Source organism: Triplophysa dalaica, chromosome 24 (assembly GCF_015846415.1).
Source record: "Triplophysa dalaica isolate WHDGS20190420 chromosome 24, ASM1584641v1, whole genome shotgun sequence".
NCBI classification, from domain to species: Eukaryota; Metazoa; Chordata; class Actinopteri; order Cypriniformes; family Nemacheilidae; genus Triplophysa; species Triplophysa dalaica.
Genome location: NC_079565.1, coordinates 2,250,921 through 2,265,931, shown reverse-complemented (window position 1 = coordinate 2,265,931; position 15,011 = coordinate 2,250,921). Strand labels below are relative to the sequence as shown.

At 38.2% G+C, this 15,011-nt stretch overlaps 1 protein-coding gene across 6 annotated transcripts; it reads left to right on the top strand.

The window, feature by feature from the left end:
- cmasb (cytidine monophosphate N-acetylneuraminic acid synthetase b) lies at positions 1-5,734 on the top strand. Of its 6 annotated transcripts, XM_056739992.1 has the most exons (11): positions 22-156; positions 231-382; positions 499-570; positions 645-2,123; positions 2,993-3,135; positions 3,218-3,373; positions 3,503-3,636; positions 3,718-3,812; positions 3,908-4,079; positions 4,863-5,028; positions 5,231-5,734. In XM_056739992.1, exons 4-11 carry the CDS (start codon positions 1,702-1,704, stop codon positions 5,443-5,445), a joined length of 1,503 nt encoding a protein of 500 aa, XP_056595970.1. In that variant the 5' UTR covers positions 22-156; positions 231-382; positions 499-570; positions 645-1,701; the 3' UTR covers positions 5,446-5,734. The 6 variants fall into 6 exon arrangements, with proteins under 6 accessions (XP_056595973.1, XP_056595970.1, XP_056595972.1 ...); XM_056739994.1 differs by lacking the exon at positions 499-570 and having other exon boundaries at positions 1,919-2,123; XM_056739995.1 differs by lacking the exons at positions 231-382; positions 499-570 and having other exon boundaries at positions 1-33; positions 1,919-2,123.
- Positions 5,735-15,011: the final 9,277 nt, after the last annotated feature.

Sequence of the window (15,011 nt, the reverse complement as noted above, 5' to 3'; positions counted from 1 at the left end):
TTTGCTTCGGCGTTACATCCGGTCGTCTAACAGGTATGTAGAGATGTTGACTGTGTTATGGATAGCATGTGGTAGCTTATGTTAGCGATTCCTTGCAGAACGGCACGTTAAGAGAAACCTTGTGACTGACATTTGGTTGGCGTCGCCCCTCTACAGGTAAATGCACTGGCGGTGGTGGGGTGATGTAAGATTGTGCCAGAGTTGATACCATACTGGCTTTGTGTTTACAGGCGAAAGCTTGAGTGAGCTGGAATTGAGCTCGGGTATCCGTTGCGAATATTTTGGGGGTTGGCTGTGTGTGTACCATATAAACTGAACAAGTTGTCCCTCGCACATTTGCACGATTACCTGACCCACGGAGTCACGAGATCGGATGTGTACGGTACGTGGGTTAAAACCTCGTCCCTGTTAGCCAGTGGAAGGTGTCACTAACACATTCTATTTAGAGTTGATGACGATCTTGCGGCTTTTGGCGACTTACGTGAACTCCGCCTACAGATTGTTGCACGAGCCGCAGCCGTCCCGACATTCATCTGTTGTTGCTTATCAGGGGTGGGGAGATTATTCATGGTATGTACTGGGATAGTTTTGTCAGGATTGTAAGTTAGTTTAATCGATCTAACTATTTATTGTATTACCAACAGATTGGCCGTGCCTCTACCAACGAGTAGTTTTTACGTTTTGGAGCTACCTGAGTTATCCGGAGGCGCTGTTGCTTTACCATATATAATTGTTAATTTTCTTTTGTTTCATTTGAATTGTTGGTTACGTTTGCTGTTTATTTTATTTTATTATTTTTGTTTTGCTTTTATTCTTACCTTACCTGGTTGGCATTACTGTTTTTATGGTTTTGCTTTCTTATGGTTAAATTCTGTAGTGGCATATTCCATTTAATTTGATTCTATCATATTGTTTCCTTCATATTTGTATTTTTTTGTATTTTGTGAAACTGCATTGTGGTGGGCAAGTAGAGCGCCTACTGCTATATCTCACTGTAGTGCTCCGTACCCGTAGGGTGCCTGTACCCTCGAAGTTTGTGCCAAACCTGTCTCTATTTTATCCCTTCACAGGGGCTGAGGGCCGAAGGCGGGCCGAGCTTGGTGTGGTGGTGTTCTCCACTAGTGCTGTGATGTGTGTGTGTGTGCGCGTGAGCGTGTGTACCCCGGTGTAACCAGTGTGAGGTGTGGTGTGACCTAGTGTGTCCCTAAACCCCGCTGTCGGATCTCAGCTCCTGTTCTTTCTTTGGCCTATTTTGAGGGGCTTGTTGTCTCAGGTTGCTTCGGGTGGTACTCTTCCATCATAGTCTTTTCTTTGTTTATATTTTATATTTCTTTATTTCCAAGTGATTGTGTGTCCGAATCTTTTTAATAAAAGTATATATATATTTCTACGCTCACGTCTCCTGCCGCTTCCTGAAGTGAACCTGTGTGCTTTAAATTATAAGAAGCTTTATTTTGGTCCCTGGCAAGTATCCAGGGTGGCGTAGTCGCTCCCTTTTTTTTGTCGATTGGCGTCAGGTCACACAAAGTTACTAGTTTCAACAAAATCTAGATCACATACTTGTTGAGAGAAAGAGAGGGTATGTGTGTTTTTGTTAGTTTTTCCCCCTCATTTGTCTGTCAAGTATTCACAGAGGAGATGGGTTTTAAGTAGTTTTTGAATGTTGTGAGAGATGTGGTTGACCGGACTGTGTTAAGAAAAATGTTCTACCAGGAAGGAGATATTTTGGAGAATGAGCGGAAAAGGCTGTTAGTCCTGTTCAACACAAATAATTGTGTGGGGGTGGAGCACCTGTATCCTCTAAATGATGTTGCATGCCTCAACACGGCCCCTGTACTATACAACTCACTGACGTCCATACCTGCAACCTCTAGGTGTGTCCTATTTGTAGATCGTGTTTCTGCTTCTGTCACAACAGAGTTTCTGAGGATGGAGAGCAGCAGGAGCGCATGTGTGAATTCAAATGACTGTTACCCATCCATCAAACCCCCACACCGGGCGGCTCTGATTCTGGCCCGGGGCGGCAGTAAAGGAATCCCATTGAAAAACATCAAAGTTTTGGCAGGAGTTCCTCTTATCGGATGGGTGATAAGAGCTGCTTTGGAGTCAGACGTCATTGACAGGCAACTATTTCATTTTTAATATAATGTAAATCGTTCACTTTGTGCATTTAATGTGGACTTTTCATTATGGTTTTCAATCTTAAATCTTGTGTTATCTGGCCTTACTAATGCTTTTAAGAATTAGCCTGCTGATGAAGAAAATTTTGCATTAGCTATAGGTAATGTAACTTTTTTCATTTTGGTAGAGAACCTTTGTATTTCCATAGTTGTACTTGTACTACAAATATTTTGAAATATTGTAATATTGAATAATATTAAGCAATGTTCAAAAAATAATAAATTTGTATTGGTGGTTCAATTGCTAATTTCCTGTTGTAGGCTATGATTTTGGTTAATTATGGTAAATGTAGTAAAACCATGGATATTTCTGTAATGGTTGTGACAAGTTGTACCAAAGTCGGATAAAAGCGTCTGCCAGAGCCATCTAAAATCCCAATTAAACAACATGTATAACAACTGGACGTAAACTGTACCAGAACGTTTATTTCATATGATCATATTGCACTATTGCAACTCATGTTGCTTGAGATACTCAAAGCTTCACTGTACATGCATGTCGATGTGTCTAGAGAAACTCAAGCCCCGTCCAATAGAGGGAGCTGGAGCTTTGTACTCACACATCATCAGTTCATATAATCTTCTTTTGTTAAGTACCCCGAATCAAACTTAGTCACATCATCTTGGTTTAAGTTACTAATTTTGTTACAAAAACAGCTGAAACCAAAAGCATTTAAATACTACATTAAGTGTTATTTATGTTATAAAGTCACGGCATTGCACTGAAAGTCTGTTTTACGTGTGTCCCTTTAAATCTCTCCTAGGTTGTATGGTTTAATTAAAAAAAATGTAATAAATGTTGTGTTTGTCAGTGTGTGGGTGTCTACTGATCACGACGAGATTGAACGGGTTGCTCGCATCTGGGGCGCAAATGTTCAGCGGCGTAGTCCGGAAGTGTCCAAAGACTGCTCCAGCTCCCTGGAGACCATCCAAGAGTTCATCCATCAAAGACCTGGTGAGAAGTTTTAAAGAATGGATATAGAAATGTTGCACGATGCATTGATGAGACCTTCGACTAGTACATTATATTTTTACAGAGGTGGACATCGTGTGTCACATTCAGGCGACCTCTCCATGCCTGCAACCGTATCACATCAGAGAAGCCCTGCAGATGATCACCCAACAGGGTTATGACTTTGTTGTCTCAGTAGTGCGCCGACACCAGTTTCGCTGGCAGGAGGTGAACCAGAAAGGTAAACAAATCATTTTGAAACTTTTATAGATCATTTGTAACCATTACAAACCTTTCTAAACATTAAGGTGCCTCAGCACATCTGGTCACAAACAGACAAATTCTTGTTTGTCTCTTGATTTGTTATAAGGTGGCGAGTTCACACGTCCTCTGAACATTGACGTAGCGCACAGACCAAGACGTCAAGACTGGCCCGGAGAGCTCTATGAAAACGGTTCTTTCTACTTTACCAAGAAAGAAATATGGAAAGATGGCTTGACGCAGGTGTGTACCTCCCCTCGTAACCTCGGACATTAACATTTCTCCTTCAAATATCTTGATTCCTTCTTTCTCTGTGTGTTGTAGTTGGGTAATGTCGGCTACTATGAGATGCTGCCTGAACACAGTGTTGATATTGATGTGGATATAGATTGGATGGTGGCTGAGCAGAGAGTGTTGAGGTGAGGAACACGTGAAATGGACATCCTTGGTTTTCATTACGTTATGTAAGCCTGATTAGATTTTAATCGCGTAAACTCAAGATGTTTTTCTGCAGGTTTGGATATTTTGGCCAAAAGAAGAACGCACGGATCAGACTGCTTCTGTGCAGAGTGTCTGGCTGTCTTGCCAACGGTCAAATATTTGTGTCAGTCTCAGGACATGAGTTTGTTGCTATCAATGGAAAAGACCTGGCTGGGATACGAATGCTACAGGAGGAGGATATAGAGGTAGAGCTATAGGTCAAGGACAAAAAGTCTCCAAGGTTCAGTCGTAGGCTAGTTGTAATGGTACGTCCCATAAATCACATAGGCAGGTAACATATACGAGACTTGACAGAGACGAAGGACAGACAATTTTTCGTCCCACTCCGTCCCCTGGCATCCACAGTTATCCTATACTTTATACATTATGAGAATATACTGATAAACTCAATAACAAGATGCTTACGGTTTGGTGATTTATTCTGTATTAGAGAACACCTGAATATAAGCCCCCGTCAGCTAATGATTGAGAGAGAGAAGACAATAACCTCAGGCTACTCGACATCAAAAAGTCAAAATCTAGATAAAATGCAGCTTATAAAGGCTAAAATATTGTTTATATTAATTCGAAATAGTTTTGGTTATTAATATGCATGTTTGTATTGTTTCTGACCAACAATACTAAAATGTATGAAAAACACCAAAAAGCGATTTTATTTTCTTTCGTTATTATTTTAGTATTATATATTTATAAATGCACCTTATATTTACTTAAGAACTGATTAATGTATCTGTGTTTAGTTCCGCTGCTCAGCTGAATATTTAACCTCCTTAGGTCAAACTGAGTATTACATTTAGCTTTTTTTAAAGAATTGAAAATATTTGACATGTTTCTAACAACAACTGCTAGTAGTGTACGGCTATTTCAACGTTACTAAGCCACACATCCCTCTAAAGACTGGGTTCCTTCAAAAAAAGAAAGCTAACCAACTCTGAAACTCACATGCATGTTTTTTTCTGTGTTTCGAGGTGATTCTTGTATCTGGTATGAATGAACCAATGCCAGAGGCTCTGCTGAGGACCGTTTCCAAGCAGGCAGGCTGTGACATCGAACTCAGAGTCGAGAAGAATAATGTTGCAATTGAACGTTTGTTGAAGGAGAAGAATCTGCACAAGGAAGAGGTGGCTTTCATGGGTGAGAATCTGATGGCTTCAAAATAGCAGCGTAGTGTAAAGCTAAAGTAATGTAAAGTAAGAGACAACAGCAGATATTAAAGGCCATAATCGAATAGATCAAGTTTACAATTTTTGCTTGAGCAACGGTTATACTGGACTCTACAGTAAAACATTTGTGAAACAATATTGTGTGAGATAACACATTGTTTGATGTAATTCAGGTGCAGAATGTGAGGACGTGGAGATCATGTCGCAGGTTGGCCTGAATGCCGTAGCTCCTGATGCGCCTGCATCACATCTCATCTCAACTGACTACACCTGTCAAAGACCCGCGGGCAAAGGGGCAGTTTTTGAGTTTGCTCAGTACATCCTGCTGCTGAAGAAAATGTTAAAGTCGCCAATCAACTATGATCGCATTGACAGAAACAACTTCTAAACATACTTTGTCTTTATTTTTTCTGGTGTTTCAACACTTTAACCTCATGCAAAAACAGTAATAACAACACTAACAATAGATAAATCATTTTAAAGTATTCGTATATTTATAATAATAAAGTAATTAGCTGTCAAATGTTTCTTGAGAATGTCTATAACTGTGTATTGATATTTAACTATGTTCAAAATCTATAATAAATCTTGGGCTCGTTTCAACCGGGTTTCAATTTTCTTATGCTATTGTAAACTGTGAAAAGAACTTCAATAAAGGATCAAACAACCAGGTTCTATACTGGACAGAATTCCTTTACTCTTCAACATAAAATCTGTATCTAACAGACAGACAGACAGACAGACAGACAGAAAGAATTTGGATATTTAGCATTTACGTTACAAACATTCGCCACAGGAGGGCAGCAGAGTAACGTGTTCCGCTAGATCTCGATCGCACATATGATGGTTTTTTTCTTTATCGAAAGTTAAATGACAACTTTCGTGGTAGTTTCTTTATTTAAATGTCACAAAACAAGGTGCCCATAATTTTCATTATCAAAACGATTTACAACATTAGACAAATAAAACAAAACTTTGAAAAAAATCATGTTTTTAATTTATTGTGCCAGAAATATATAAACTAAAATTCTGTGATAACATCTGAATCAGTTTTTTGATGAATGTTTAAAGTAAGTTGCATATCAGTGCCAAACCAATGACTGGCACAGAAGTTACGTACAAGAGGAGAGATTTACGTATGTCATTGTAATAGTTAGAGTTTTTCATTCTAGTGCAATCTACACCCCCCTTTAAATGCGGTCTACACACTCAGATCTGAAGGCATTTCCCACAAGATCCAGCTTTTCCAAAAATAAAGAGCTGAAGAGAGAACTGCAGAGGGAAGATGATGTGTTTCTAATCAGCCTCAAATCTTCACTTTGACATTTCAGAGGAAGGATTTGTGCTCGGTGTTGAAGTGCAGTTAGAGAGAATCTCTCACTTGTTCATTTTCACAGAGCTCTTTATTTTGGGGGTTCTGGTTTGATTCAGCCCTCAAACAACAGTGAAAGCAGCTTTTCAACCTTCTGTCTCCATTAAAACAATCCATCACTGCTGTGTTGAAAACAATCAGTCCTGAGATCAGATAGCGTCATGTGATTTATTTACCACAAACCATCTGATTCAATATCGGATTCTGATCTCAGAACTGAGCATCTCTGGGCTTTTGGAGACAAAGAAGCGACGACTACTTCACTTAAAACAGATTTGTTATTTAATCTTCTTGGCAGCACAGATGTATTTCTCAACACTTTTAGTGACGAGATGTTATAAAAGTGGCATCTGAGCGACACCAAATTTAGCCGAACAAACATATCTGCCGATGGATTTTTCTCTCCCTCCGAGGTGGCGGGAGTTGTCGTGGTGGGCGAGGAACTGTGTGAAATTTGTATTGTGAGACACCAGTTGCTAAGGCACTCGAGAAGAGTCGGGATCCATCTGTGTAGATGTGTATTTATATCACACATGAATAATTTGCTGAAATTGAGAGAAAGCGAGAGAATGAGCGACTCGGAAGCGCTCGGCTGTTACATTAGCAGATGTGTGTCAAAAAATATAAATAAATAAACTCATCCCGACAATGCTTGGCACATGTGTTTACATTTATCAATAATAAGGACAACGATCCTTATTTTCAAGTCAGGAATAGCTTATATTTAATAAAAATGTTGAAACGCATAATAAAAGTCCATTTAAAACAATTGTTTTTACTGTAGTAACAAAAAAGACAAAATGATGCTTTTGCGTGAATTATTTCAGAAAATAATCGGATGCAAACCTCAATTGCCTATTAAGATTTACTGGATTGCATAAGTAACACTGTGACCTATGACCCCTGCGATGTCTGATTCCTCAAGATCACAGGTCACACATATCCGTGTGTCGTAATGTCCATGCTAATAGCATAAAAACATCTGGCAGATGTCTACTTGATGTCTGCATTTTCATCCGCAAAACATAGTTTGCCCGATCTGCAATACGTCTTGGGGACGTCTGCTGACAGATGTCATATAGACATCTAGAAGATGTTTGTAAGATGTTTATGATTTAGACTGGATGTAAAACAGCTCTTTCTAAGATGTTTAGCAGATATTTTTACACAACAGATGTTTTCAGGATCTCCAGATCTTTAGAAGACGTATTACAGACGTACCTGTGCTAGCTGGGATGCAAAGAACAAAGATGAGTTTTTCGGTGCAAAAAAATGACCTTTCTATATTTAATAACTACGTTCTTAAAACAAAGTGCCTTCAAATATTTTTTAAGTATAATCCATGACAAATAAACAATAACAGAACATTGTATGTAACAAAATAATGAACAGCTACAAGTGCATATCACTGCAGTCATTTCGAATATTGCATATTTTCTGCTTTTTTATTTTGTTTTGTTAAATCATTATTATCGTCCGTCATGTTTCTCACTTGGTTTTGCAAATCTAACCAATAAAATCATTAAAAAGTGCTTGTTAATTTTGACGACACAGCATTTAATCATTTAAAACTGTGTTTTTCCATTTTCTAATAAAAAGATTTTGAGGTTTCAAACACATATAGAGGAAATAATCGAGACATTGATTTTCTGGTTTCTGTCCCCGGTGGTTTCACAGGCTTTTGGTTAATTGGATCGAGTTTTCCGTTTGATTTTGGCCTTAACGGGAAAATTAATCCTTCTGCTGAGTCCAAGTAAACAATTATACAATCTGACATTTGGCAGAAAGAAGACTGTTGCACAGAGTTTTAGTAGCAGAAACAGACAAAGGTTCTTCGAGCTAAATGTCAGAGTGAATGGTGAAGAGGCGAAAACGCCTCTCAGAAAAACAGATGGAGACGAATGAAGTGCACTTTAAGAGCAGTCAGGTAAAGAAAGCACTCGAAAGAGCTTGTAGAAAAACCACAAAGGACATCTCTTGAAGATCTTTACTCTACATGGCAGATTAAACAAAGAATATTGACAGTCTTCTCAGATCTTTCTCTCGGTTTCTTAACATCTCAAGATTTGTCAGGACACCAAAGTCAGAGATCTCAATGTGAACTTTGATATTCTCTCTGTGCCATTCCCATTCATCCATCCAGCGGCCGTTATAACCTACAAATTTCAACCTTTAAACTTTTTGGTAAACTTTCAGGCTTTGAATACTTGCTGATTTTACAGAAAGGTTGCTAAGTTGCTTTATGTGGGCAATATATGATGCATTTGCATTTACTGTAGGTGTGAGCAAGTCTTGTGAAACAACGTAATCGTACTACCCAGCTATCAAAAATATGTTCAAAGAAGGTTTTGCTAGCCTTCCCGTAAAGTTATGTAAACATTATTTCAAGATAGTTCAACGTTCCACCAACGATTCATAACATTTTCACACTAACATTTTGATAACATTTATCGAATGATCTTTTTACATTACAACAAGACAGTTATTTGGCAACTTTGAGAGAACATTTAGAGAATGTTCTGAGAATGTTTTCTCTTCCCAGGTAAAAAAAGTGCACTATGATATACTTAAATGTGTTTTATTCTCACACAATAATTCCGTACATAATGTATACAAAATTAGTTATAAGTACTTCTTAAGTTCAAAGTGTAAACTGACTGTATGAATAGAGGTTCAAGAACTATATTTTCAGTAATATTATCAAGTACAAAATAACGTGTGACAATGGAGCACTTTAAGTTCAAGGTTCTCTAATGCAGGGCTTTTCAAACTTAATAGTAACAGGGTCTCCCAAATGAGACCCAAAGGGACCCCCTCTCTAAAATACACATCCATCCACTTGTACTGTAGCAACTTGACTTTGAGTGTGAAAAAAGGAACTATAGTGAGAAAAAATATACAAATCAAAAAAACTTGGTAACTTTGCATGTAGCAAAAAAATCACAAAAAAACTTGGAAATAAGGAAATTAAAAAAATACTACTACTTAGTAGACGAACAAGTTTCGCTTTTTTTTAGATACATTTTCTGGGGACCCCTCAAAACCTTTTGGAGGCCCCCAGACCCCAGTTTGAAAACTCCTGCTCTAATGTGCACTATGACAGGAATAACAAGGAATTTGTGATATTTAGAATTGGCTCCACTTGTAATCAATGACAAATGTGACTCTGGATCACAAAACCAGTCTTAAGTAGCATGGGAACATTTTTAGTAAAAGACAAAAATACATTGTATGGGTCAGAATGATCGATTTTTCTTTTATGTCAGAAATCATTAGGATATTAAGTAAAGATGATGTTCCATGAAGATATTTTGTAAATTTCCTAACTTAAGTATATCAAAAATATATTTTTGTGAGGGGACGGCTTGCCACAGTGCCTCTGATTAACATCTTCAAAGGCAATTTTCTCAACAATTTGATTTTTTTCACTCTCAGATTCCTGAGTTGTAAACGGTTGTATCTCAGCCAAATATTGTCCTATTATAACAACTCATACATCAATATAAAGCTTATTTATTCAGCTTTCAGAATATGTAAAAATCTCAAATTCTGGTTTTGTTTTCCAGGGTCACAAATATGATTTCTCTTCTATGTTTTTTTTTTTTAAGTTTCTAACACCTTTTCTTCTGTGATTTTAACGTTGAAGAATTCAAAAAAATTCCTTTGGAATGCATTTAAAGATGGTGGCTGTTCAAAAAAACATCGATACCAAAGTGTGTTAATCTGTTGACATCATGTGTTGGCCTGCTGATCACTTTAGTTCTTTACCCAGCACAAACCATCATTTAGTCTCTGTAGCATGTGTTCCTGGGGATCGATTATTCAGATCAGACATTGTGTTCTGTTACAGTCTTGCTGTTCACAGATAGTGTGTGAGTGACAAGTGCAGATTAATAAAGCATCTCTTGATTATTCTGACCGATGAGAGCGGAGCAGGATCCAGATGACCTGCAGATCTCTGCGTTTATTCCACCAGAATCGTGTGGCATCTTAGATTTGGCTTCTTAATCTCATTACAGAGAGACCGAGAGAACAGACACGATCCAGAGAGCTTCATTTCCCGTCTCTCTGAGCGTCGGTGATTGGATTTCGATGGCTTGAGGCTGCAGCTTGGTTAACACAGATTTCCTCATCTGTGTCGCTTTGTCGGTGGAGTCCGGACCGGACCGACATACTTCATCGCTTCATTTTACTGGACCGCCTGTATATCTCCACATTTAAATACAGTGTAAAAAAATAAATCATGGAAATAGATGACAATTTTCGCACCACAAACTGTGGCATACTGTCAGCACAACAGTGCGCAACATTACGATGCGGGTCTAACATTAATGACAAGTTGACAATAACAAACATCTTAACGAAAACCAAAACAAGCTTACACATGCATCTATAAAAGCGACAACTTTATCAAGTTCAAAGGCCAAATTTCAAGATTTATACACCACTACCCCACAATACTTAGGTGATATCCACCAATAAAAGAAGTCACGTTACCATGGAAATGGGAATTAGGTTGTGACCACCCACCCCCACACGCTCCATCGACTCGAGACCTGTGTGCTTCAGCGAGAACTGAACTGCAATTGGGATGTTGAATAGCGATTACAAAATAATTGACAAAATGGACTTTTCAGAGCGATTTAGAAATTGTCCAACGAAATGTATACCGTCATCATGAAAAAAGATGACACAGAATTATAAACGTACTATATTGCTGTTAGTCATCAGTTATGATAAAGCTGTTGTTATTAGCATAGTTGCGTGACAGTTTGACACTCGAGTGATGTGGCGGCACTTGTTCAGACCTTCTGTTGACCCTCTCAAGATAACAAGCTTTGGGAATTCACATTCTTTTGATTATCCAGAGCAGAACAATGATCAAAGGACGTGTAACAGCTCAGCCCAGCCAATCATAGATGGACTTACAACAGCGCTGAACCACAAACGCTAAGTAAATCGGATGTAGTGAGACACTTGAAAGAGAACGGGCGAGTTGTCACGCATTTTGACATTTCACCATGATGATTATTCTGGCTATTTATACCGTGTAATTTGTATAAGTGCGAATCAAACTTGATGCAAAAAAGCCATTTATCAACTTTTGTCCAGAAAGCCCCTTCAATGTTCCTTAACATGGTCAACTTCGCGTCTCTTACGGCCGTCAATTGTGTAGGATTTTGCATTTTCCTAAAAGGTTTAGATAAAGCCGAGCTTTCCTGTTTAAAAATGGGCTCTGGGGTCATTTGCCACCCTTCATGAACGCGTTTGATAGCAAAGACATGCCGAGCAAGACCTTCATGCTGAAGGTCTAGAACTTATCGCCGCTTTCTTTGGAAAGGCCCACCCAAGAGGCCATGTGACTGACAGGTAAAGCAGCCAATCACGTTTGGTTGTGTGCCACGTCATGTGTGGAGTTGTGCAAATCTCCCCGCAGTAACAGACCGAGATTGTACATTTTAAAATGGAGTATCTACCTATCAGCTGTTAAAACAGTACGTTCTATATAGTATGTGTTGGGGTGAATAGAATTCGGACGAACTGCATCAGCCATGTTTAATTGTCATGTGACCCGTAAGCTCTTTGATCAACCTGTAGGTGTCGGTACAAACTTCATTCAGTCACGAGAAATTCATTCACCTGCATTTACATTGCATCCATTCATGATAATTGATGATTCATGTAATACATATAGTATGGAAGTTGGCGATTTCGGACACAGGGCATGTCTCCACTGACATTATGCAACATGGCCATTAGAAAGACTAAGAATGTTGGGCTCAATGTCTGGATTTAAATGAATTACACTTTAAAAAAAATACATTTTGCATATAAAAAAGTGCCAGCTTAGAATAAACAAGGTTATTGTCGGTTGGTGTGGACCGCATATAGTTTTTCTTGGTGTGAACGGGCCATGATAAAGTCACCATCAACCGCCAGCAGATAAAGGTTATTAACCACCAGCTAAGCTGAAAGTGAATGTTTTAACGTGTTTGATAATTCAATTCAAACGTGTTTACGCAGAGTACTTACCAACCTGATGTAGTTCGGGATGTTTGTACGTCACTCTTCCGTACTCACCCCATTAACTCTTCCAGAACACGACTGTTTGATGAGCTTTAATGACTCTCATTAATTTGCTCATCGGGTCTATTTCAGCTCTCAGGAGGAAGCGCAGATGAAGGAAGTGAAAAATGAGAGAGCAAGGTGAGACACCTCACAAACGTCAGCTCCCCAATTAAGCGTGCGAGCTTCCCAAACTGACTAACAAAAACAAAAGGACATCAGAAAGCTGCCCTTTCAGTTTGGGGTTTGGGTTTAAAAGGAAACGTAGGCACTCACAATCGCATACAGAAGTCAAATAATGGACTGGCGACTAAGACAGTAGGAGACCATTAACCAAGACATGAAACAAGAAACCAAAGTGTTTTCTTTTCAACAAAAAAAACTAAATGTACAGCTCTGGATCTCTTGTAAATTAGCTAGCTAATAACTCAAAAAGACTAATCGGTAACACTTTCCTTGAACTTTCCCTGTATAATGCATTTTAAAAGTAGTTTTAAAGCAAGCTTTTAATGCATTGTAATGTCTTCTAAATAATTGTTATAACAGTTAATACACTACACTTAGAAATTCATCGTTACACTACACATTTTAAATTGGTTATACTTCTTTAAAACTACATATAATGCATTGCAATACACATTAAGAAGAATTATAATGCATTTTACACTTTAAAAACTCTTTATAATGCAATATACATACATGCTTCAAGGAAAGTGGTACCGACTAATCTTTTAAAGATTTAAAATAAGGGTGGAAAAAAATGCATTTAATTTCAAGCAAACGCAACTCATAACTAACTTCCCCAAACTACTGGAAGGCAACATTGGTTACATAAGCAGAAAGAAAAACATCATTTCCGAGGCAGAAAAGTAATTGCATTCTGATAAGAGATAATGAAAACATCTTTTTTCTTTGGAATAATAAGCACTGGTGAGTCATGCATTATAGAACCAGACATTTATCAAGAAGATAAACCCAGTCAATTTTCATTTCCGGTTACCTTTCAAAGCTTGCCTTTCCGTAAACACAAAAACCATGAATAAGAATCACCAGCATTCTTCCCAATCAAAGAAAAAACCCAACAAAGTCCCGCCACGGAGTCTTTTCTGTTCAATGAGTTCAAATGCTGGCCACTTACATAAAAATGTATTTTTGTCAAACGCATGGAGCATAAATCCAGGAATGCTTCTCAGATTCTGTATGGCCCTAAAGGCACTTTTAGAGAGCGCTGGAAAGCCTCCCGCTGATCTTTTCATACGGCTCAATGTGTGCTTTACTGACTTATAATATAAAGAGTTACTTTTGAACCCCACGGGTCACAACGGGTTCTAATCTTTTCTGTCGGTTGGTCACAAAGGGTTTAGAGGTCAGGGCTGCCGAGACGGCAGGTTCATTTTGGATTGACAGCGTGACTCTTGAGAACACGTGAGGAAAGAAACCACACACACAGACAACATATGGGAAGCCTAAATAGCCATCTTGACTAACCTGAATAGATGTCTCCCTCGATGGGATGTCATGTCAGTCTGGGCCTCTTCTTCTCTCGTTCCCTGAATGAGTTTATGGAGAACTTGCATCGTCTACAAACTCCCATAAGCACACGGGAATAGAGATAATTTTGGAATACACATCCGTTACCGAAAGCCGGTAGCATCTCTGAAGAATACAAAAGGGGTCTTTGCAGCAGAACATAACTTTTTGGTTCTCAAAAAAGCCTTTCGATCGCCTCTAGAACATTTCTCTCCACTGTCCTATCAACATAAAAGCTATAAAGCTTAAAAAAAGTTAAAGGACACAGGAAGTCACTGGATGAGACAGGTGAACAGGAGCCGGGACTCAAACTCGGGTTGCCAGATTTTGCATAAATTCTAAGGCAAAACCACGTAAATCCATTCTGAAAAAGAATATAACAATGCAATAATTCATTCAAGAACATGGATGATTTGAGATCAACGTTATTATTATATACTGAACGTAGTAACAATACAGCCGCAGAAAGAAATTAAGAGACCACTCCAAAGTTTTATTCAATCAACATACGCAGATTTCATTTCAGGCCGGTGTTCAACAAAATCAAACCTCAGGAGTGACCAAGTCATCCAACAGCAATGCGAAACACTGACAGCTTGTCAAAACACATGAAAACTGAGCTTTATCACATAAAAAAATATTTTGAACTTTTCCAAAAACATGTTCAACTATGACAGTTGTATTACTTGAATCTGAACTTTTTTTACCTGTTTCTCCAATTTTCTGCAATTAAATGAAAATGTTTTTATTTGAAATTTTTAGGAAATATTGTTAGTAGTTCACAGAATGAAACAAAAATGGTAATTTTACCTAAACACAAACATATTCAGAAAATGATTTGGGAGTGGTCTCTTATTTTTTTCTGTAATTTTCTGAATATAGATCACTTCAGAAAACGTAAGCAACACAAATTCAACGCTTGTCCAGAAGAACTTCTTTAAGCACTAAAGAAACGTTTGTAAAAAACAACAACTGAACATTAAATA

Coding starts and splice junctions, on each gene's coding strand:
- cmasb (XM_056739992.1), top strand. CDS start 1,702: ATGTTCTACCAGGAAGGAGATATTTTGGAGAATGAGCGGAAAAGGCTG. Junction 3,374..3,502: donor GCAGGAGGTGAACCAGAAAG/GTAAACAAATCA, acceptor ATTTGTTATAAG/GTGGCGAGTTCACACGTCCT. Junction 3,813..3,907: donor GCTGAGCAGAGAGTGTTGAG/GTGAGGAACACG, acceptor GTTTTTCTGCAG/GTTTGGATATTTTGGCCAAA.